Below are 22,710 nucleotides of genomic sequence, written 5' to 3' on the forward strand. Positions count from 1 at the left end.
GGCTCAGTTCCCCAGGTCCCACGTTAGCCAGATGCACAAGGGGGCACACGTGTCTGGAGTTCGTTTGCAGAGGCTGGAAGCCCTGGCACGCCCATTCTCTCTCTCTCCCTCTATCTGTCTTTCTCTCTGTGTCTGTCACTCTCAAATAAATAAATAAAAATTAAAAGAAAATATTTTTAAAAATCTCTTCCTGTTTTTGTTGTTAGATTCAAAATATTTAAGGATAATCATATTTACTTTTAAAACCAGGCGTTATAATTAGCATGATTTTGGTTAGTTTTAGTACATTATAAACTAACTTAGACACACACAATCTCAATGAAGTTTCATGGTTGATATCCACAGTAAGTTGGAATGATTGAAAACCAAAGCAATAAAAGAACAGCTGTAACCCGAGCCCCATGGAGGGTTATCGAGAACTGTTCTCCACTGAAGAGGCATGTGAGAGAGCCTCAGACCAGTGCTCAGCATCGCTTCCCTCACCGTCTTCTTTCCTTTCTTTGATGCTCTTTTGTAAACAGGCCTCCAAGTTTACTCACCTCCACCACGCCATGATGGATGGATGTGTACTGTTTCTTCTTCAGCATCACCAAGGTGATGACGATCACCGTTGCTATGACAACCCCACCCACCATGAGTCCAATGATGGCACCTTTGTTTGAGCCCACATCTTCTGCAAAGAACACCTTGAAAATAAACCAAGAAAAACAAATTAATTGCAGGAGAGACATTTGGATGGGATGTGGAGAGAATGAAAGGGTGTCTTCTACTCTAGGTCAATCTAAGTTTGAGTTAGCCAGCCAGTAAAAATGGCAAAGTATGTTTGTTTGCTTATTTATCTGCACACCAGGGTTTCTTGCTGCTGTAAGTAAAATGCCAGTTCAGCTCTATGTGGATGGCTGAAGAGTTACACCTGGGCTGGCAGGATTTGTAAGCTAAACAAGTGCTTTTAACCATTGAGCCATCTCCCCAGCCCCTCCCTCCATCTGGCAATCCCATTCTTTAGGGTAATACACAGCAATGTGTCTTCCCCCTTATACAGGAAAACAAAATCTGCAGGGACTTGACATCTGCTGACAGGCTCTGGCAAAGGCGTAAAAGCCTTGATCACAGGAGAGGCCAACGCTTTCGTGCTCATACCAGGCAACTCAGCCAAGGGTTCTCTTCAAACCGTAGTTTTCTTTTTCTTTGGAGGGACATGTTCAGTACCTAGCAATCAGCATTCTGAGATAAAGGAGGCAATTACAAGAAAATAGATGGCTCCATTACTTACTCCAAGCCACAGTAGCTCAGATTCTAATTAACGATGAGAAGCATAAGCTCTCTGACAGCATAACACTATTTCAAAGAGAAGGAGGAGCAGGCAGGGGAGATCATAATGACAGAGTATGAGGTACGTACGTGTAACTCATGCTTCCTTACTATGTGTCTAGAAGCTGAAGTTGAAAATTATTTTCTTTTCTTCCTTTTTGGTTTCTCAATAAGGTAAGGTCTCACTCCTCTAGCACAAGCTGATCAGGAATTCACTATGTAGTCTCAGGCTGGCCTTGAACTTACAGTGATCTTATCTCTGCCTCCTGAGCGCTGGGATTAAAGGTGCGCACCACCACGCCCATCCCAAAACTGTTGTTTTATGCTGGTGGTTTATGTGCATTAAACATAAAAGGCCTTTGGGAACACTGTAAAGAAATTTATCCAGTATGATGAAATGACTGCATTATTTTCCTTCTGAAAGGTTTCCAAAAGAACGTTATTTTTCAGCTTTACCTACTAAAGTGGAAGAACAGACAGAGTATAACTTTAATCATATTGTTATATATAAGGAGGTGATCTGATGTCAGATCAAAAGAAAAAGAAAAACGATTACTAACCATATATCACTTAGTTATGTAAGTTTGTGGAAACAGAACTCCTCGAATAATTATTTTTCAATAGCACCTCAAGATAGAAAAAAATGACGAGTTCTAGTGCAAAAACCCACCAATGTAGTGATCTGAGGAGTTAATGTAAAGGAGGGCAAAAGATAAAGGAAGTTCCTAAAAGGACGTTACTCATGGTGCATCTGCCACAGAACGAGATTGTTCATAATTAATCCCCTTGCTAACCAAATATGCTAGCTCAACAGATTTACAAAAAGGAAGTCATTAATTAGCTAATGATACTAGAGTGAAGTAATCAAGAATGAATGTGTGTCTGGACATATCCCTGTATCTTTAAGAAAATACTGTAATTTTGCAATATCCGTTGCACTAATTATAGTACATTATCTTATCAGCTAGCTCAGTAGAGGGAGCTGATGCTTCTAATTGCTTGCTGCAGCCATTAGTCACTGTCGCGTTATGGGCGTTACTGTCATTGCTGAGAAGGGCTTATATGATGTGGGCTGTGAAAAATGCTATTCCGCACTCATCTTTAGCTCTTTGGGACCCCATCCCCAATTCTGCAGCAGTCTCTTCCTACTCCCAGTTGTTTTTTTTTTATTCTTTAGTATCAATATGCCAAGAACAACCCCCGATTTAATAATAATTGACACAAGATTAACTTGCCAATTAACTAAAGGCTGAATGTCTTTTCCCCCCAAAATGACAAAAGTTAAAATGCAAATTGGAATTTCAAGCCAATTATGAATTTGCTTCAATAATTTAGAGAGAAAAGAAGCCAAGCAATACAGGCTTTTCTTCTGGACATTAATGCTCGGGTTTAAAAACTTTCTTTATGGATATTTTACTCCCTGAAGAGTAGTCGACTCATTCGCACACACACCTACTGCAAGCAGAGCTTGTGGAAATTTGCCAGGTATTATTATGAAGAGCCTTACTACTATGTTTTCTTCACCATTGAGTGAGTGTCTTCTATTATTAATATGAGCCCCTTGCTGTGATAACTAATGCAACTTGGGCTTTGACTGATCTAAATTTTGGGGCTGTAGGTAAGAAAAAAAAAAGTATTTAATCTCCAAAACTGCCTGCAAAGAAGAAGTTTGCTTTTCTGTTTACTCCAATTTCAAAGGGGAGGGTGGGGTGGGGGAGAAAACAGTTTTTCATTCAAAGAAACTGTTGTCTTTGCCCCAGCTTTGTGATGAACGATTCTAGAAGGAAGGTCACAGTTAGCCTCCTGCCTCCACCCACCTTGCCAGGGACCCCACTATCTTCCTTGTAAAAGGGAGATGCAAACCTTGGTGGGGGTGGGAATGAGGGGCTGAAGTGACAGATGGATCCTTGCAGATAGAAACTTAGGCAAATAAGCCACTTAACCCCAAAAGCGTTCTATAAAACCAAGTACTGTTTGTATGGGTTTATCTGAAATGGATCCTTAAAATAAACCCATTACAGGTTGAGACTCCTTTACTGGAAAATGTGACCAGCATTTTTTTCATTGACATAATGAGATATTTTGAGGAGGAGACCCAAATCTTAAACAAATATCATTTATGTTTCCTATACATCTTTTACACCTAGCCTGAAGACAGCTTTACATAGCAAAGTTTCATTGTGTGAAATTTCTTTGCTGGTGTTCAGATAATATGAGCTCTGATGCAGTCTTGCATTTTGGACTTTCAGATTAGAGACATTCAACCTATATGAACCTATTTCCCTAGAAAACAGGGTGTACCTTGGTCACCTGTATGTGTTACAGTGAAATAATTCCTCTTTAAGTTCTGCATGGGCTCAGCCACCTTCTAGTCAGAAGGGGCTTTGGGCAGCATTCCCTTTTCATTTCTTCACGTTTTTGCAATGATCTTATAGGTAAGCACTTTTGTTTTGTTTTTATCTTTCCCTTAATTTGATTTTTGGTGAGACGGTCAGTTATGGGCAACAATAATAAGTTCTTTTGCACACCAGTTTTTGATGACGAACTTCAAATCCTGAATCATGGCGGAACTCTGCATCCATCTTCACCTCAGAGATCTCTTCTGTCTTGATATTAGTCAATCCAGAACCTGCATTAAGCCACAGGGAAAGTACATGTGATCATTAGTTTACCTATAAATAGTAATATGAGACAACTGCCAAAAACTTCCTTCAAGGCCTGAAGTTCTAGGAATACAGATATAGGACTTTCTGAAAGAAAATTGATGCTATCGGAAAAACAGAAACGCTGGAGAAAGCCGAGCTTAAGGCAGCCCCTGCCTGTGAACACTTGCTGTGATTAAAACGAGGTGGGAAGCTCACGGAGAAGATGAAGGCTAGCTCGAGGGTGGCACAAGTTTGTTCCTTGAAGATACTGGCTTGGCTTTAGTGGCTTGTTGCTTATTACCTGTGTGTTTCTATGTGTTGACGTTACTTTGGGAAAAAAAAAAACCCTAATTCAAGGCTTTATAAATGAACATTAATTACTGGGAGAACAAAACTGCTACACTGGGACTTTGTTCTAATTACAAATGAATTATGATCATATTTCTATGCAGAGAAGCATTGCACAAATTATATAATTTGTTTAGTTATGCATTCCAGTTATATATACCAAATGCAATTCTGCTGAATATAGAAGGGTCACACATTACTTCTAAAACGGTTCTTTGGAACTAAGAATTCATAACCTAAAAACTCTTCCTTCTCTACACCTTGCTGTATGATTCCTATACCAATTGCTACTGTGAATTTCAATATTCACATCCTAATTTGAGGCTTTCAAAGTACAAACGTATCTTGTTAATTTTTTTACATGTGTATTTATGTGCGTGGAAGGCCAGCGTCTTTGTCCATCACTTCTCTACCTAATTTTTATGAGACAGGGTCCCTGACTGAACCTGGAACCCACTCATTTGGCTAAGACAAGCTACCAGCAAGCCCTAAGGGATCCTTCTGTCTGCCTCTTCTACTGCTGGGACGACAGGTTACAGGCACAGGGCGCCATGCCTGACATTTTACACAAACTCAGGTCCTCATGCTTACACGACAAGCATTTTACCTACTGAGGACTCTCTCTAGCCTCACAATGGTATTTTAGGAATAAAATGAAAACACAGAGTATAAGTAAAAATCAGTTTCTATGTTGTGGTATGTATCAAAAGTCGGAATTTGGCCTGGAGAGATGGCTTAGCGGTTAAGCGTTTGAGGCTCAGTTCCCCAGGTCCCACGTTAGCCAGATGCACAAGGGGGCGCACGCGTCTGGAGTTCGTTTGCAGAGGCTGGAAGCCCTGGCGCGCCCATTCTCTCTCTCTCCCTCTATCTGTCTTTCTCTCTGTGTCTGTTGCTCTCAAATAAACAAATAAAAAAAATTAAAAAAAAAGTCGGAATTTTAGGGATGGGAACTCAGAGTAGTAGATCATTATGCATCCTCTTGTGTTTGGTTTTGTCTGTTAGGATGTCTTTCCTACACAAAGCCAACCTCAGCGTCTCTACAACCTGCGCTATGGAGCTTGCTAGAGCCAAGCCTCCTCCCTCACTGAGCCGGCATGCCACACTCCAAAGGAGAGACAACGGGTTCCTGAAGATTCTTTGCCACTTCAGCTCCTATGGGAACTCATTGCTCTCTCTTGGTCTAATCCTTCTTCCAATCTTGTCTGTAAGGTGCTGTGAAACTTGTCACCCACCTGCTGAAACTGAAAAGCACAATGCCTACAGCACACAGTGCACCAGACAGCATCATCACACAGCAGAACAGAGGGTAATCTGACAGACCTTGGCAGCTCATGCTGGGTGTGAAACATCAGTGCCCAGCTGCTCATGAGGCTTCCATTTTCTAGCCGTCCCAAACCGGGCCTCCATCAATCCAGCTTGCACATAACTTACAGACCCGTGATGTTATTGCAACCGTCTCCCTTCTGCTTCTCACAATAACATTTTCCCATCCTTTTCTTCCACGACTACCTTCTGGTTCTTCTCCTGTGCTCTAAATTCCCACAAAGACCATTGCTCTATTTCCTTTGCAAGTTCTCTTGGCCCACGACTTATCTTGTCAAAGGAGCTGTACTGATCTACAGTAGTAAGACTCAACATTCCCTTCACTGATGAGGGGTGGATGTGCTAACTGGTTTCTGCACAAACAGCATATGGCTGACGTGATAATGAGCCTAGGTCATAACGTGGTCCCTCTCTTGGATTTCTTGGTGTGTGGGAAGTCAGCTGCCAGGGGAGGTACTGAGGGCTCCTGCCAACGACTCTGTGAGTGACCCATCCTGGTATCAGCTTCATCAAGCTCCAGCCACACCCTCACCATGACCAATGATGTTCACAGCTTGGTAGTTGATGAAACTGTAGGCAGAGCTTTTGCCACTTTTATTGAGCATGTATGTCATTTAGAGAAGACTTTCTATACACTAAGAAAATTACAAAGGGAAGATTAATAAAATAATAGGAATAATCTATTTATTAATAGGAAACTCTCTTCATGACATCTTTTAATCACTTGGGATGCAAGGATCTGTATTAGGCTTGGAGAATGCTGGGGATAGAATATGATGGGAGGGTAGCTTTCTTCCCCATGTGAAGAGCATGCTAATGTGTTTTCTTATAGCTCCACCTTCAGAATCCATTTTTCCCTGCAAACATGCCAGGAATAGCAGCAATAGTGGACACTATGTTTAGAAGTCAGCACCGATATTACCGTGGCTGCTCTATGGCTCTACATTCTCAGTTACATGCTGGCTTTTTGGATGTGAATGTGAAGAAGCCATTCTCCTCACACGATGCACTGGGCGATAGCAAACTGAAAATGCAAACCCTCTTGTTAAAGTTTCTGAGTGACAACAGACTGTTCAGACACAATGGCACAGGGCAATCCTGGGAAGGGCTTCTGCGTTTGGAAAGTTGAAAGATGTGATTGGCAAATTAGAGTCAAGTGTGTGATCTCATCAAATGTGCTGATGAAGATATATCAAAGTGAATGATACACAACAGAGGAAAACATTAAGTGTGAATGCCGACAGACCCACCGCACGCACAAACACGTGTCTTCACACATTTCCATCTAACACTGCTACTCATAAACACAGCTTGGCTAGATATATGTCGGTTACATATACTCGTTCTCATTGGTAGCTCTCTTGTTGAGGACACAGCATAGCACATGCTGTGATCTGCATGGAATTGTGGTCCTTTTTGCCCCTCTGTCTGCCTCAAATCTTCCCCCACCTGTCTGGAAGTTCATCTCCAGCAAGTTCCCAGGTTAACACACCGAGGTCAGCCCTCCTCCACCCTCCATCGACTCACATCACACAGCAGCTTTGTTTGCGCTCATGCGGCCTTGTGCTTCTCTGCCTTCCCCGCTCCATCTTAGTCTTTCTAAATACGCAAAGTGTGTTCTTTCCATTGTGTTCCAAGCTCCAAGCTCCTGAAAGCAGGGGCCTTAGTGTTTAATGTTTTTAGGTTCTCCACAGAATTTTTTGCATAGATAACTGTGAATTATCAAAATGGAATAACACTCTTATTGTTATAGGAAAAATTTGAAATGGCTTTCTCTTGTCTATAAAATATCATTAACTAATTTCCAACTCTTCTCTACAAACAGATTGTTTTGTTTGCCAGGGTGTGGAGATATCCTCTACATGTTAGATTTAAAAATAAAAAATATAATGACAAGTGGTGTGTACTGTGCCTTTTTATTTCAACAACATATAGGTCTGGTTTATGGAGTGCAGGAAATTAATAAAATCAGTTCAATGTCTGCTTCCATATCCCATTTTATGTTTCTAAATGGGACGTGTAAGAAAAATATTTAGAGGTGAGTTTGACAGGAAGGAGCAAACAGGCGCTTCTGGCGTTTTTTAGCTTTTAGAACCGCGAGGTTGAGAGGGTTGTTTCATGTTTCAGCAGTATAGGGACCCTGGAAGCATGAGACAGTGGCGTTTTGTAGACAGGTTATTATTGTTTAAGATTGGGGGTAGGACTGTGCTGGCGGGGGTGGGGAGTGGGCAGATGACCTCCGGACAGACTTCTTGGCATCCAGAGTTTATCTGAGGGTCTTGTTTGCCAACCTCTTCCCTCCAAGGTTTTGTTTGCTGGCCCCTTCAGAAAGCATGGCATGTTTAAAAAAGTAAAATGAGAAGTGTCATAAAAAAATGTCCCAAGGCAAAGAACTCGCCTTAGCTGGTTTCAACTGTGGTAAGCACCATACTGACCTCCGATTTGAGTTTCAGCATCTGGCTGAGCAAAATGGGAATGCTAAGTGCCAGCTCCCCAAAATTTAGTTATATGACACTGGCAATAAGGAGAAAATTGGTCAAATTGACTTATTACTTAAGTCAAGAGGTTCATAATATCAGTAAGATCAGTTGCCAAAAACAGGTTCCTCTACTGTCTCTGTCTCACTGTCAGTCACAGCAATAGGCAAGAAGGCCCCCCGCCATAATCTTCATCTGTGACTGTGGTTGGCTGCAGCCACGTCCTGAAGCTATTTGACAGGAAGACAGGGTTGACTGTGGCCTTGCTGCAAATGTATCTGAACGAGGGAGCAAAGGTTCACCTTCCCATGTTGATGGCCCCCAAACAGGTGAAATCCCTTGTTCTTTGATTACTGTTCAGGGTGTGAGGGCAACAAAAGTGGATATGGGAAGGTCTCGGCTAGTTGGAATACATGCAGATTTCAATTCAAGTACTGCGCCCCCGCTCTTTCTGATTCACCGAACATGCTGGCCAGTGCTTGTGACATGAGGCTTTGCATGGAGTAGACACGGGTGTGCATGCGTGTGTCCTGGGGTGTGACTGTATTCTTAAGATTGTTCTGCCATAGGCAAAATACAGAATATACAGGGAAAATGCACTACTTTTTTAATTGTGGTAAAAAAGAGTAATTTGGTATTAATAGAATATGTGCAAAATTCTGCATATACATCTGCTGTGTTATTTGAGCCACTCACTGAAGAGTAAGGACATTCAACCCACAGAATATAAAAAGTATTTTTGGCTCTAAAGATAGGCCGATTCTAGAATCTTCAGGAAACCATGTCTATTTCCATAACTAAGTAAAGTCTGAGCCCAGTCTGGTTTGGAAAAGCCTTGAGTGGACACGAAGCATGAAAGGAGACACAGGCAACAGTCAAGTCACCACCGGGCAGGCTGCACCTGCCTGCGCTTCCATCTTTGACGCGACGTCCTACATGATTACTTTCTTCATTTCATACAAAGAGAGAAAATAATCAAGAAAAAAATATATGCCATTTGGAAAGGCTCTCTGAGTTTCAAAACAGAAAGAAAGAGAGAGCACAGAAACAAACAACCCCTCCCCCCCAACAGATCCCTAAGTTAGGAACTCGGGAAATGAAGTAAAGGGATAGCAAAGGAGAATGGTTTAAACATGGTGTCCTTTGAAAATGACCTTCATTTCAAATTCTGTTTGGCACTACGTGCAGCTCAGAGATAGAGATATAAGAGGCAGAGGCTTATCATGGAGAGGGCAAATCACATCTGCTAAGCGCCAAGTGCTGCAAAGGCAGAAGGGAGGGGAGTCAGATACCTGGTCGAGTGGTCAGTCCTCGGTCGGCAGCAGGGCGGGCGTCAACAGGCTCAACTGGGTGCAGGAAGCAAGAGTCAGACAGAAGAGGAAACAAATGGAGAGGTTAGGTGGCTTCTGGACACAGAGCAGGAAAAAAGCATGTGCAATCAACAAGTTATGAATAGGAGCAACTGGAAAAAGAACTTTTGTGAGCTAATACCGGGCATCAAGGAATGGGAGGGGTACCACTTCAAAAGACTTAGCACCACTGAGGTGCCAAAGCAGCTTCTCAGTTCACTCACACAAGCTCTCCCCAGCATGCGCGGAGGCATCAAAGGGGAGGGCTGTGGGGTGGTGGGTTTTCCTTGGAGCTAGTTTAGACATGGTTTCTTGGCTTCTGACTTGAAATGCAATAGATTACACCCTGCACAGTGCTAAACCATAAAGATGCCTCCTTATTCAACTGTGTAATGCTATCCTCTTTTATAGTTAATTGACTAAAAAAGGGTTCTGTTAAATTGCCAGAGGAAGTGCAAATATAAATTTATCAAGACAGCAAAGTTTCACCACACAAAGCACCATTAAGTGAATCAAATCTGTCCTTCCTTTGAGGGTGGAAGAGGTGAGCCGCAGGCTCTTTCTGCCTCTCCTATTACAAGGCTGGTTTCCACAGGGTTGATAACATTCCACTGAAATGTGTCAAATGAGTCTATTTCCTTTTATGCTCTCCGACACTCACACTTGTCCCTTTGTATGCATTCTGGATCAAACCCAAAGCCAAAGTGTCATGGGTGAAGGGATTCCAACACTACCTGCCACGTGTGGCATTAGTTGGCATTTCCACAGTCCTTCTCATGGTCAGGGACACTTCCCTGAGCTTCTACCGGGTCTTGAAGAAATAAGGAAGGGAGTGGGGGAAAGAAAAAAGCTTCTAGAATTATCAAATGCCTGAAGGGACAATGAAGTCAAGGAAGGAGTCACAGCTGATTCTTAAGGTTTGGCACGTGTGAAGCACGAGACGTAGGCATGCCGGCATGGGAGTAGAGGAAGGACACGGAGCACGAGATGGATGATGGATGGACGGACGGACAGATGGGGATGGACACTCTCAACCGTATACCTCCTGGAGGCTCATAAGCATGCCCTGGGCAGGGGGATTACAAACCCAAGTGAATTCCGAATGTCACATGTTGGCAAGAGTGGTGGTGGTGGTGGGGCAGATGGCAAAAAGCACAGTATGCAAGACATATGAACATGGAACACAGTATGAGAAAGCCACGTCTCGGCGAGAAACAGCAGAGGCTGGTACCACAGTGCACAGCAAGGAGGCAACAGTGGCTAAAGGCAGGCTCAGCATTTTCACAAGGTCTATGACCTTGGGCAAGCTGTTCCATGTGGAAAAGAAAAAAAAATAGCACCTGTTTCTTCCAAATGTAGTGAGAAACAAATGGTTTTGAAAGTCTGTTTCAGAAACTCTCTAATGTTTCAATTAGATTTATCAAAGGTCCCATTATTAAATATTCTAATGAGGATACATGAAGAATCTCTGGTATGTCAGATCAGACTAAGGCATAGTTTCTTTTGCCACTCACAGATACATCTCTTTTGTTGCTATTTTTTGCAATAGGATCTTTCTCTGTAGCCCGAAGTGGCCTTGAATTTGTGGCAATCCTCTTGTGACGGACCACTGATAACTTTGAACAATGACATATAGTTTCGGTATCTCATTCTCCCCGTGTGCTGTAAGTGCTGAATGTGACTTTGTTACTCCTTGTAAAGTGCAGTTCACTGAGTACTGTTGTAATTTTGGAACATTTCTTTTTTTTGGTTCATTTTTTTTAATTTTTATTAAGATTTTCCATGATTATAAAATATATCCCATGGTAATTCCCTCCTTCTCCATTTTTTATTGATTTATTTGAGAGCGACAGACACAGAGAGAAAGACAGAGGGAGAGAGAGAGAATGGGCGCGCCAGGGCTTCCAGCCTCTGCAAACGAACTCCAGACGCGTGCGCCCCCTTGTGCATCTGGCTAACGTGGGACCTGGGGAACCGAGCCTTGAACCGGGGTCCTTAGGCTTCACAGCCAAGCGCTTAACCGCTAAGCCATCTCTCCAGCCCTTTTTGAACATTTCTTGCCGATATGGGGTCTAAATGGTGCTTCCGCCGCCAGTGAAGCAAACCACACTGACAGTCACACCCTTAGAAGACACGTATGTGACTGGGGGAGCAGGTGCTCCTGCGGTTTAAAGGCGGGATGAAGAGACAGCCATCTTAGAGTTCAATGCTAATGCCACCACTTACTTCCTTTGGACAAATCATATTCTTCTGTTTTGTCACAAGAAGACAGGGTCCCCCCCCCCCCAGGGCTTACATGTGGACAGTTACATGGAACAAAAAGATTCCAAAGTACCTACCGTTAGTACTTAAGAAAATAATGTATATTGTCAAATGTGCATAGAAAAATAATCACAGACATTCTTATAAATGCTGTCACTCATTACTCTCAGGGAGATTATTCTTATAAGTTTTGCTGTTGTAGAAACTAGAAAATATTTTATGAAATTGGAAAATTGTTTGTGGTATATCTATTTCTTTTAAATGTAAACTAACTAAATTCCCAGGCATCAGATGCTGCATTGGTCTTGACTAATTATTCTTGAGAAAAACAACATACTTCTGGTAAGCATTTGGGAGTGTGATGATAAGGGCTCCAGAGACAATGACAGGAAATCCTTTGATAACTGCAGATATTTTCAATAGGTCAGTGTGTGCATATATCTGAAACAGAAATATTAATAAGGAACAGGTTTCTGGGGCAAGGGAGAGATGGGAGAAGAAGAAGTGAGATGTCTTCAGAAATGTATTATTGTGTATCTTGGTACGTCTATTTATTTGTAGGACATGTTATTTGGGCCCTGTGATGACACATCTGGAGAAAGGATGACAGAGTCTATAATAAGATCCTGTCTCCCCTAAAATCATTTACTATGTTCCAGGTACTTTACTATGAGGTTTCATGCAATTCCATTTAATGTTCTCATTCCATCTTTGAGCTAGGGATGAATGTTTATCTTATTTTGTAGATTATGCACTGGCTACGCAGGCTAAGCAACGTGTACAGTCACAGAGCTGGAATGGAATCTCAGATCTGCAGCACTGAGGAGTGCACAGTAAGCCCATACTTACTATCCAATGGTACGGTAGGGAATACGGAAGCATTTAGTTCCTAGATTAGGAAAAAAGAAGCCAGCACTGGCATGTAATAGGTAGGGACCGCTAATATTAGATGCTGTACACAGGGCCAACAAATCCTACACTCTACAAAGCTTTCTCATTTTCCATTGGGCATATAGGTACTTTTGATAATGTGAGCACAATTCAGTTTCATATATGAACACAAAGTGTGTGTGTGTGTGCGCGCCTGTGTGCGTGCTTGTCACAGCGCCTGTGTGGAGGTTAAAGGACAACCTTGAGTGTTGGTCCTCACTGTCCACCTTGTCTGAGGCAGGATCTCTCACTGTTCCCCAGTGTGTAAGTCAGATGAGCTGGCCTGTAAGCTTCCAGATGCTGGTACAACCATGTCTGGCTTTAAGCCTTAAGTGTATCCTGGGGATCAGAACTCAGACGCCTACATTTGCATGCAAGCATTTATCCACTGAGCAATTTCCCTAGTCCATTCCGAAGCATTTTCTTGCATAGTTTTTAATGCATGTTACTGGGTAAGTGGACAGAATACTGTTTTATTCAGAGTTTTCCAAAGTATTCTACAAAACCCAGCCTTGTGGAGCCCCAGCCTTCATTGGAAGAGGCTCTGCATTAGTTTGCAGCACTTGCTATTTCACATGGAGAAATGCTTCTGCAACGACATGAGTCCCCAACCTGCAGTAGCGTGGTAACTACAATGGTGGCACTCTCAGGATCTAAGCATGGACGTTTGGCCAACAACAGGCCTTTCACTCAGAACTGTTCTATGCCACTCTCACTATCCCCTTTGCCACCTACAAAATAGGACTGTTACCTTTACCACAAATACAACTTGTATGTTTTGTGGTATTAAAATTTAAAGAATAACCCAAAAATATTTTTATGTAATAGATATATTATTCCCTAATAACAACTCTTAGTATTTACTCCCTCACCCTCCCATGCTGGGGACCAAACCCAGGACCTTGTGCTTGCTAGGCAAGCATCTTACCACTGAGCTAAATCACTAGACCCAGTGTTTACTTCTTAATCAAAGTAACATGAAAGTGACAATATTATTACAATAAAAAATTCACGAGCTGGGCGTGGTGGCACACGCCTTTAATCTCAGTTCTCGGGAGGCAGAGGTAGGAGGATTGCTATGAGTTCAAGGCCACCCTGAGATGACAGAGTTAATTCCAGGTCAGCCTGAACCAGAGTGAGACCCTATCTTGAAAAACAAACAAACAAACAAAAAAAAAAATTCACCACTCAAGCATATTAAAAAGCTATACACTGAGCATGCATACGTGTACACATGTGCACCCACACCAGAACTAGCTGGTTTCTGCTGGGGAGTCTTACCTTCATTTTCTGTATTGGCTGGTACAGAGTCGACCCCAAAAGGATGCCATGGCTGGAGATCATCCAGGCTGAACTCTCCATTCACAGGAAGAAGCTCCACAGTGGTTTTGGTCTCAGTCAAAGATGGCATGAGGGCATCATTTCCGTAACTGATTCTGGGTTCGCTGATCATGTTGGCCAAGACATCATCCGAATAGTTTTGCTCTTTCTGAAGCAGCTCATCTACACAAACAAACCCGTCCCATACCCTTGGTCAGTCACAGCGGTCACAGTAGCCACAGCAGCAACTTCCTGACTGACATCAGGCCTACCTGGATCCCTCCTAAGAACTCCTTGGCGCGCTCTGATGTGGCCTCCGGGTGGAGTGCCGGCACCAGGTGAAGTGCTGCCTCTCTTAAGCCCCAGGCCTGGCCTGGATGCCTAGTCTCCTGTGAACGCGTGGGTGGCTAAGAACAGCACTGCAGATGGGTGGTCTGCTTCTCTCTGAAATAGTTCTGCCATTTATGTGGAGGACAATGTGCATGCCCCAAATGCAGTTCTCTTGTCCTTCTGGGTGTAGCCCTGCAGACAAAGTTGCGCTCAGCCTTCTCTGAACTCCTTGCCTCCCAGCATCAATGTGACCTGAGACCAAATCTCTTGGCTTTCCTCACTGCAGCTTCTCTCTTTCAAAATAAATGCTATCACTTAAAAACTTATCTAAAAAACTGACCAAGTGGGCTAGAGAGAGGGCTTAGTGGTTAAGGCACTTGCCCATGAAGCCTAAGGACCATGTTCAATTCTCCACATAAGGCAGACGTACAAGGCGATGCAAGCGTGCCAGCTTGCACATGCACACAAGGCGGCACACCCATCTGGAGTTCAATTATGGTGGCTGGAGGCCCTGGTGCGCCAATTTTCTCTCTCTTTCTCTCTCTCTCTCATTAAAAAAAAAAAAGGCCAGTTTGTTGGACTTGCCTCAAAAAAAAGAGTGTAGATAGAGAGAAAGAGAGAATGGGCGCACCGGGGCCTCCAGCCACTGCAAACAAACTCCAGACGCGAGCGCCTCCTTGTGCATCTGGCTAACGTGGGTCCTGGGGAATCGAGCTCGAACCACGGTCCTTAGGCTTCACAGGCAAGCACTTAACCGCTAAGCCATCTCTCCAGCCCTAATTTAATATTTTATCACAATGCTCTGATGGTCTACATTGAGGGTTTTCAAAGTTTTAAGCATTTTCCAACTGCTATATTTAACAAAGAGACTACATTCATTTCCCTCTAAGACTTTCCTCTCTTCCTACAAGCTATTTGATATTGCCCCAAACTGTAGCAATTGGACACTGAGATCTTCTATAGTACTCAGACTCTTGAGCTTTGCAGTTTAAAGTAGGAATGTTTAATTTAGACCCGTGGTGGTTATCTTTAACCTAAGGTTTAAGCAGTAAAAGCCAATTTACATATTAAAACCCACACCGAACCCATCACCTTGCTATTTCAAAATACTTTGATGATGTGTGCAAGCTAACTTAGAGTAAATAAGAAACAAAAAAATACATCACTTAGCTCTTGTTCACAACATTTAAAATATTTAAAAGAAACATCAAGAGACTGAGCGATTCCATTTTCAAATGATATATATTATTATTCATCTTTTAGAGAAAATCTGTCATAAATAAAGGCTGCCAAATAAAAAAGAGATGAGTTCTATATAATTCACCCAATAATTTTGTAATTACTAATCCATCAGCCAAGGTCCTTCCAAAAACTCAAGGGATACAGTTTAGTTTTCAAGAAAATTTAAGAAGATTAAGCTGCATGTGGTAGCTAACCCTATAACCCCAGCATTTGAAAAACTGATACCTGGAGGAGCATTCTAAGTTCAAGGCCAGCCTGAGCTACACAGTGAATTCCAGGCCAACCTGGAAATGAGATATTTGTAAAACACACACACACACACACACACACACACACACACACACACCAATGAAAAGTAAAATGTATAGACACTAGATCAAGCAGTTCTCTTTTTACAAGCATCATAATTACTTCTGACCCAGCGATGTCTCCCATATGGGGTAGGGGGAGGATATTTTCTTCCTATAAAGGAGAAGCTACTCCATCTTTCCCTGTAACCACTGAGCACACGGACTCCTGGGCTGGCTGTATTTTATTTTGCCTGGGCTTGAATCTTCTTTGCCATTATAATTTTCTCTACTTTGATCTCTTTGGTTCATTATGGGGAAAAAAAAATATCCCCAGCCTCTATCCAAAATGGGGATTTCTTTACAGTTTTATCTGATGGGGATTCTCATGTGATCTGTTCTCATACTTTACGTAGATGCGCACTGACACATGTGCACGGAAGGCCTGAGGCTCACACCACACGCTATGCAGTGTGCACCTCCCCCACCCCACCGCTGCGCTGGAAGTGTCCATAAACGGTTGTCATATTTCTCTATCAAAAGGCTCTATTATAAGCCATCCACCCTCGGCATTCTGCCCACACCAGGACTATGAGAACAGCTTTAATTTTCCAATCAGAGCCTGTGCATGTCTGACTCCTGGCTCAGTCTACACAGTTTATTGCATTGAAAGCTTTTATGTTCTTTATCCGTAAAACTTCAGGTGGTTCAGTGATGGCCTCTGTAGTTCCTTTACTTAAGACAAATCAGTCCTGGGACCAGGGACATAGTTAAGGGTGCTTGCTTGCAAAGCTGATGGCCAAGGTCTGATTCCCCAGGGTCCCTGTAAGCCAGATGCATAAAGTGGCCTGTGTGTCTGGAGTTCATTTGTGGTAGCAAGAGGCCCTGGCACACCTAATCTCTCTCTCTGCAAATAAATACAAAAGCACAAAAGAACATGAAAGAGCAAAGCTAGGCACCAGTGAGTGATGGGCATGGCTAAGAGGCACCATTGTGAGAAGAAATTCCCCCCAAACTGTTAATAAAGTCTTGTTCTTCAAATCCAATAGTTTCCTTGAAGCTACTGGTCACGGTCATATTTCTGAACCTGGAAACCACAGGAAGACTAAGACCGGTCATACCAAAGAAATATTCAAGAAGGATGCCAGTGCTTTGAAATCTCTGAGAATAAGAAGGGACATCAGGGTCTCACTTCATACAGGGCTCTTCCCAGAAAAGGAGTGTCTCCTCCCTCCCACCAGTGCTCCTTGGCAGACCAGCCTGGCTATGCCGAGTGTCCTGTCTGGAGGGGTGAGGTGAATTCTGAGTGCGGGCCCAGCCTGGCTCTGTGGAGCAACAGCTGACAGGAATGCTGACTTGGGGGGAAACCTGTGGAGTCTTCATGTGATTGTTGCACACAACTGGAAAATTTTGACTACTGTACAAAGTACAGCCATCCCCACTACCAACGCCAGGTGTGGATGCCCTCAGCCATGATCAGAGCAAAAGACCAATGCACTCCTCACACTGTCCATTTCTGGAGCCTTGTCGTATCAACCCTCCGGATCATCTGGTACCCACAATAATCCCCGGGATGAGAGCCCTGCCCCTGGTGGGTGAGGGGACATCATTTAGAGAAATCAGTTTAGAGTCAGTGAGCTGGGCATGGTGGCACAGCTCTGTGATCCTAGTATTCTGGAGGTGAAGGCAGGAGGATCTTGAGTTTGAAGCCAGCATGGGTTACATAGTGAGTTTCAGGCCAGCCCGAGCTACAGATTGAGTCCTTGTCTCAAGATTAAATAAACAAAATTAGCAATTGGCAGAAATGGTGCCGTATTCTGAGTATCTCGACTCCTAAGACAAACACTCTCACTATGAAAATGTCCATAAAATGTCTGTGTCTTGTGATTTTCCTTTGTGTGTGTGTGTGTGGTGTGTGTGTGTGTGGGTGATTTCAATGGTATCCTTTATCATGAGAAGCCAAGGTAGAAGAGGTTCGAGCCACAGCTCAGGAGCTTCGTGAGAGCACAGCCACAGGGCCACAGGGCCATCGGGCCACACAGCCAGGTGGGAACTATCGCCAGCCACACAGAGGCGCCTTCCTCCGGGTAAGGCCTCACAGGTAGCTTCTGTTTTGAAGGTCCATGCTCCAGAGATGTGTGGTGGTTTCCCCTTGGAACACTGCCTCCCACTCTAGATTTCCCTTTAAGGATAACTAAACCACTAATGATGACTGCGTGACTTGGAGTTTCATCAACTCCATGTCACATTTTAAATAATTTAAAGTAACTTAATCTTTCAAAATGTGTGTATGTGTGTGTGTGTAAGTGTGTGCATGCCATGGTGTACATGTGTATGTCTGAGGACAGGCTAAGGGTGTTTGTCCTTTCCCTCCACTCTTGTTATTTAGGGGTCACCTTTGTTTTTCTTTTTTCTTAATTTTTAAATTTTATTTACTGTTTTTCAGAGAGAGAGAGAGAGAAAGTGAGTGAGCGAGAGAGGCAGTGTGAGAGAGAGAGGGAGGGAGACGGGGAGAGAATGGGAGTGCCAGGCCTCCAGCCTCTGCAAACAAACTTCAGATGCGTGTGCCACTTTGTGCATCTGGCTTATATGGGCTCTGGGGAATTGAACCTGGGTCTTTAGGCTTTGCCGGCAAGCGCCATATCTCCAGCTCCCTCCCTTGTTATTTAGTTTGGCGTGCCCCAGTGCAGCGGGCCCACGGCTTCGGCACTCCGCTGGCCCCTTCCTTCGGCCCTGGAGCTTTTGCAGCAGAGCTGTGTGCACCACTTTGCATCAGGCTGCCTGGGAGCTGAACCGGCATGTTGCAAGGGTGCTTTTAACCAGCGAGCCGACTCTCCAGCTCCTCAGCTCTAACTTTGAGCCATACAGTAACGTGTTAACGGTGCACGTCATCACTCCAAATATCCTTTTGAACAACAATGTCATGACTAGGCTATTTCAATGCTAATAGTGAAACAGCTTTGTACAACTCTTTTCCTGGCTGGGGGAAAATTTATAGAGCTTATCACATAGTAATGCTGTCCCACAAATCTAGTTTTTATCTTGACCTCAAGAAAATCAGGGCAGTCCTCTTATTTTTAGCTACCCTATCAGTCTTGAAAATCTTCCAGAGTTAAAACTTGGACTCCATGTCTGAATGGAGGTTATTTCTGTTTGTTTCCTGGCCACAGACTTTCAAATGGGGTCATGCCTTGTCCACATATGGCGGCAAGATGTCCTTGGTGGGTCACAAACTAGGTTGCACCTCATTCCTGAAAACATTCCTACTGCAAGTGATTTTCAGAAAATACCACTCAGCTGTCTTAGATTGGAGGTTTGGAAGAAATCCCTTTCCATCGAAGACAAATTTCCTTTTTACTTTCAAACTCATACATCAAACATCCGAGCTCTACTAATGGCATCTGTCAGAAATCGAGATAAAAAGGAAGTAAGGTTTCCTGGTATAGGAGAGCAGGTTGAAAGGCTCCTTTCCCCGTTTATTTGTAGAATTTATGTCAAAGTTATGATCTTATTCCAACTACACTGTGTGTGTGTGGGGCGGGGGGTTATTGGGGGGAGGTATCTTAATCTGCCCGAATCGCTAGTTACTTGAGGTATGGCCTGAAAAAAGCCAGTTTACAAATTGGGGAACAAATCTCTGAAAGTAGGTCAAGATTTGTAATTCTCATATATGTTATATGAATGTCCTTTCTTTTGACTCCTGATTTTATAATTCAATTTCTTTTAGTGCAAAAAGTTCAAGAACAGAGGGACAAACAATTCACTTACAATACCCTATGTCCCGATAACCAAAGTAACATCTTATTCCTAAAATATTCTTATCCATTCCAGAACTGATTGTTTCATCTCCTGCCCCATCCTCATTTTCCTACTAAACTTTTATAGCTGTGACCAGTGAGCATCAGTCTTTAAGTCGACTGAGGCGTCATCTGCAGCCTGGGGTTTAGGATGATTAGTTCTGAGGACGTCGGCAGACAGCCTCATGAGGAAGGATTCTTTTGCAGTTTCTTTCACCAGCACTTGATTTTCAATTTTCTGTGACTTTTTTTCCTTTGCAGAATTATTATGGTTCTGTGTTTATTTTTACTTCTAAGGAAGTTCTTAGGTATAGGGTGACTTGCAGAAATTAGGAGAGAGGGTTACTGTATTTGGAATAGATTCATATTTCATTTTGGGGGGGTTTATGGAGGTGGGGTCTCAGTTTAGCTCAGGCTAACCTGGAACTCACTATGTAATCTCAGGCTGGCCTCAAACTCACGGCGATCCTCCTACCTCTGCCTCCCGTGGGCTGGTATTAAAGGCGTGCGCCATCATGCCTGGCTCTCACATTTCTTTTTGCAAAACTTTCTTTCTCTCTCTCTTTCTTTCTTTCTTTTTGTTTAAAATAAGACTATCAAGTAGAGTGAGGGATTTTTTTTAAAGGTCAAGTGACAGTTTTCATGTGATGGCATGCATTTCCTAAAGGCAAGGTCAGACTGTCATCCATTTGAGTGGAGTCTCCTGGTCCCTCCACTGCTGGTGTTGGGGTGTTCTGGCCATCAGTCTCTCAAGGTCCCTTTTCTCTATCTGAGCCACTTGGAAGGGGGCAGACAGAGTTTAAAACCTCCCCTTTTCTTCCTTCTAATAAAGGCCTTTATGCACCCACAGGATGGTATTTTTGGGGAGTGAATCACAAACAGCACACGGCTGGCAGGCCCAGCTCTGCGTGGAGCAGGTTTCAGCTCCCACTTGTATCTCTGGTTGCGCAAGACAGGGGAGGGAGCAAGAGTCTCTTGTTTGCCACGGTCACAGCAAGGGTGCCGAGGGGAGGGAGCAAAGGTCGATGGCTGGCACGGTTACAGCAGGGCTTCCGAGAGCTGTGCTGGCTGTGGACCCGACTCCAGGAGGGGCCTCACTGTGGTCTCAGTCAGGGGTGTGCCCATAGGAGTGTTCGGCCTGGCTTGCACAAATGTCCTTTGATGGGCCCTGCCTCACAGCACCCTCTCCCGAACTGCAAAGGGAATTTTATCTGACTTTGATGTGGCCTACAAACCAAACAGGAAAGAGCACCCCTCCCAACAGGCAGAAACCACAATGTGGGGCTGGGAAGTTGAGGCTGATAAGTAATGGACAGAATATTGTTGTTAGGGAGATGAAGAGTAGGCTATCAAGGCTGGTGAGCAGCTGGTACAAGCGCTTTCAACATTCACCCATCCTTAACTTCACTGCGAAAGCCAAAGACTTTGGGTGATGATTCTAAAAAGAGGCGAGTGTGTCCAATGCATTTAAACACACACAACAGCACAATGGAGGATGAGTTCCTGTTCCCACACACACCATTTTTGTGTACATGAGAGCACATCTGAAATGCTAATTTATGCAGATTAAAAAAATTTACACACAGCCTTGATGCTCCTCTGCATTGGCCGACTTGTGCTTCCTTTAACACAAAACTTGCTTTCCGGTGAACGATCGCCATATATGGCAATGGCCCTTTCTCCTCTGCTCGTTCTCCTGTTCCCGTAACAACGCACAAGGAGACTAAACCGGGCATGTGCTTGGCATCTCGGGTTGGACAGCGAATGAAACATGTCTGTCTTCAGGAAGGCAGTGCGCAATGCATGGGGCTAAGAGAAGCTCAAAGGCCTGACTTTAGGGAACACTGATGTGGAATCAGGGACAATCACGCCACTTTATCAATGACTAGTCAGTCATTCACACCCAGTTATTCTTCTGGTTAGCAGTCTTAACATCTTCCAGGCCAGTGCCGGGAATGACCAACTCAAGGCTCTTTGCTTTCAAAACACTCGGGTTCATAGAGAAGCAGGCAAGGAAGCAGAAAAGAATTCTCACACAAGTGCTGCACACAGAGTGAGAAAGAAACAAGGACAGGTTTTGGGCTGGGGACATGACTGCTATGGCTTAATGATGCACATCCCCCTGAAATCCGCAGGGAGAGGTTTGACCCAGAGCAGAGTTACAGGGGAAGTTGTAAAACCTCTAAGAGATGAGACCTACAGGGAGCCCCATAGGTGTGTACCCCTGAAATCCACTGTGAAACTCTGGTCTCCCCCCACCCCCATTTGTACCACTTGCCCTCTGTCATTCATATATATATATATATATATATGTATATATATATATACACATATATATTTACATATATATATACATATATATACATATATATATACATACATATATATATATATGCAATGATGGCAATTGAGAAAGACACCGGACATTGACCTCTGGCCTTTGCATTCACATACACACACATGTGCATGCAAATATACAAAATATTCTAAAAATAAGTAAGTTTTTTAAAAATAAGCAGTTTCTCAAAAGAGGGCACTTGGGAGGCAGAGGTAGGAGGGTCACTGTGAGTTCAAGGCCACCGTGAGACGACAGAGTGAATTCCAGGTCAGCCTGGACTAGTGTGAGACCCTACCCTGAAAAACCAAAAAAAAAAAAAAAAAAAGACTTGAATACCCATGAATTTGGGGATACTCAGGGGTGGGGTGGGGTTTGGATATCCTTCAATTACCTCCTTCCGGATACTGAGGGCAAGTGCCCAGAGTTCATGGCAGGACACGTCCACATCGCTCCACACTGGTGCAAATTGCTATGCTCCTCAGCTTTAGCACCAGACCTCACCTGACCTCCTTCTGGCTTTATTCAATGTACATACAATTCTAGTAATTCCTTTCCTAGAAAACATTTTTTCAAATAATTTTTTATTTTTGTTTATTTACTTGACAGTGGTAGACAGAGAGAAAAAGAGGCAGGAGGAGAGAGAGAGAGAGAGAGAGAGAGAGAGAGAGAGAGAGAGAGAGAGAGGGAGAGGGAGAGAGAGAGGGAGAGAATGAGCGTGCCAGGGCCTCCAGCCACTGCAGAGGAACTCCAG

At 43.6% G+C, this 22,710-nt stretch overlaps 1 protein-coding gene across 3 annotated transcripts in view; it reads right to left on the minus strand.

The window, feature by feature from the left end:
- Positions 1–22,710, minus strand: part of LOC101608200 (amyloid beta precursor protein) — a 263,853-nt gene that overhangs the window by 9,136 nt on the left and 232,007 nt on the right. For all 3 annotated transcript variants that reach the window (XM_004654380.2, XM_004654382.2, XM_004654385.2), the window contains 4 exons: positions 13,927–14,148; positions 9,397–9,450; positions 3,840–3,940; positions 540–686 (listed from right to left, as the gene is read on the minus strand). In XM_004654380.2, the coding sequence (XP_004654437.1) occupies positions 540–686; positions 3,840–3,940; positions 9,397–9,450; positions 13,927–14,148 (524 nt within the window). The remainder of the gene's footprint in view (positions 1–539; positions 687–3,839; positions 3,941–9,396; positions 9,451–13,926; positions 14,149–22,710) is intronic.

The sequence above is a fragment of the Jaculus jaculus genome, chromosome 5 (assembly GCF_020740685.1).
Source record: "Jaculus jaculus isolate mJacJac1 chromosome 5, mJacJac1.mat.Y.cur, whole genome shotgun sequence".
Taxonomy (NCBI): Eukaryota; Metazoa; Chordata; class Mammalia; order Rodentia; family Dipodidae; genus Jaculus; species Jaculus jaculus.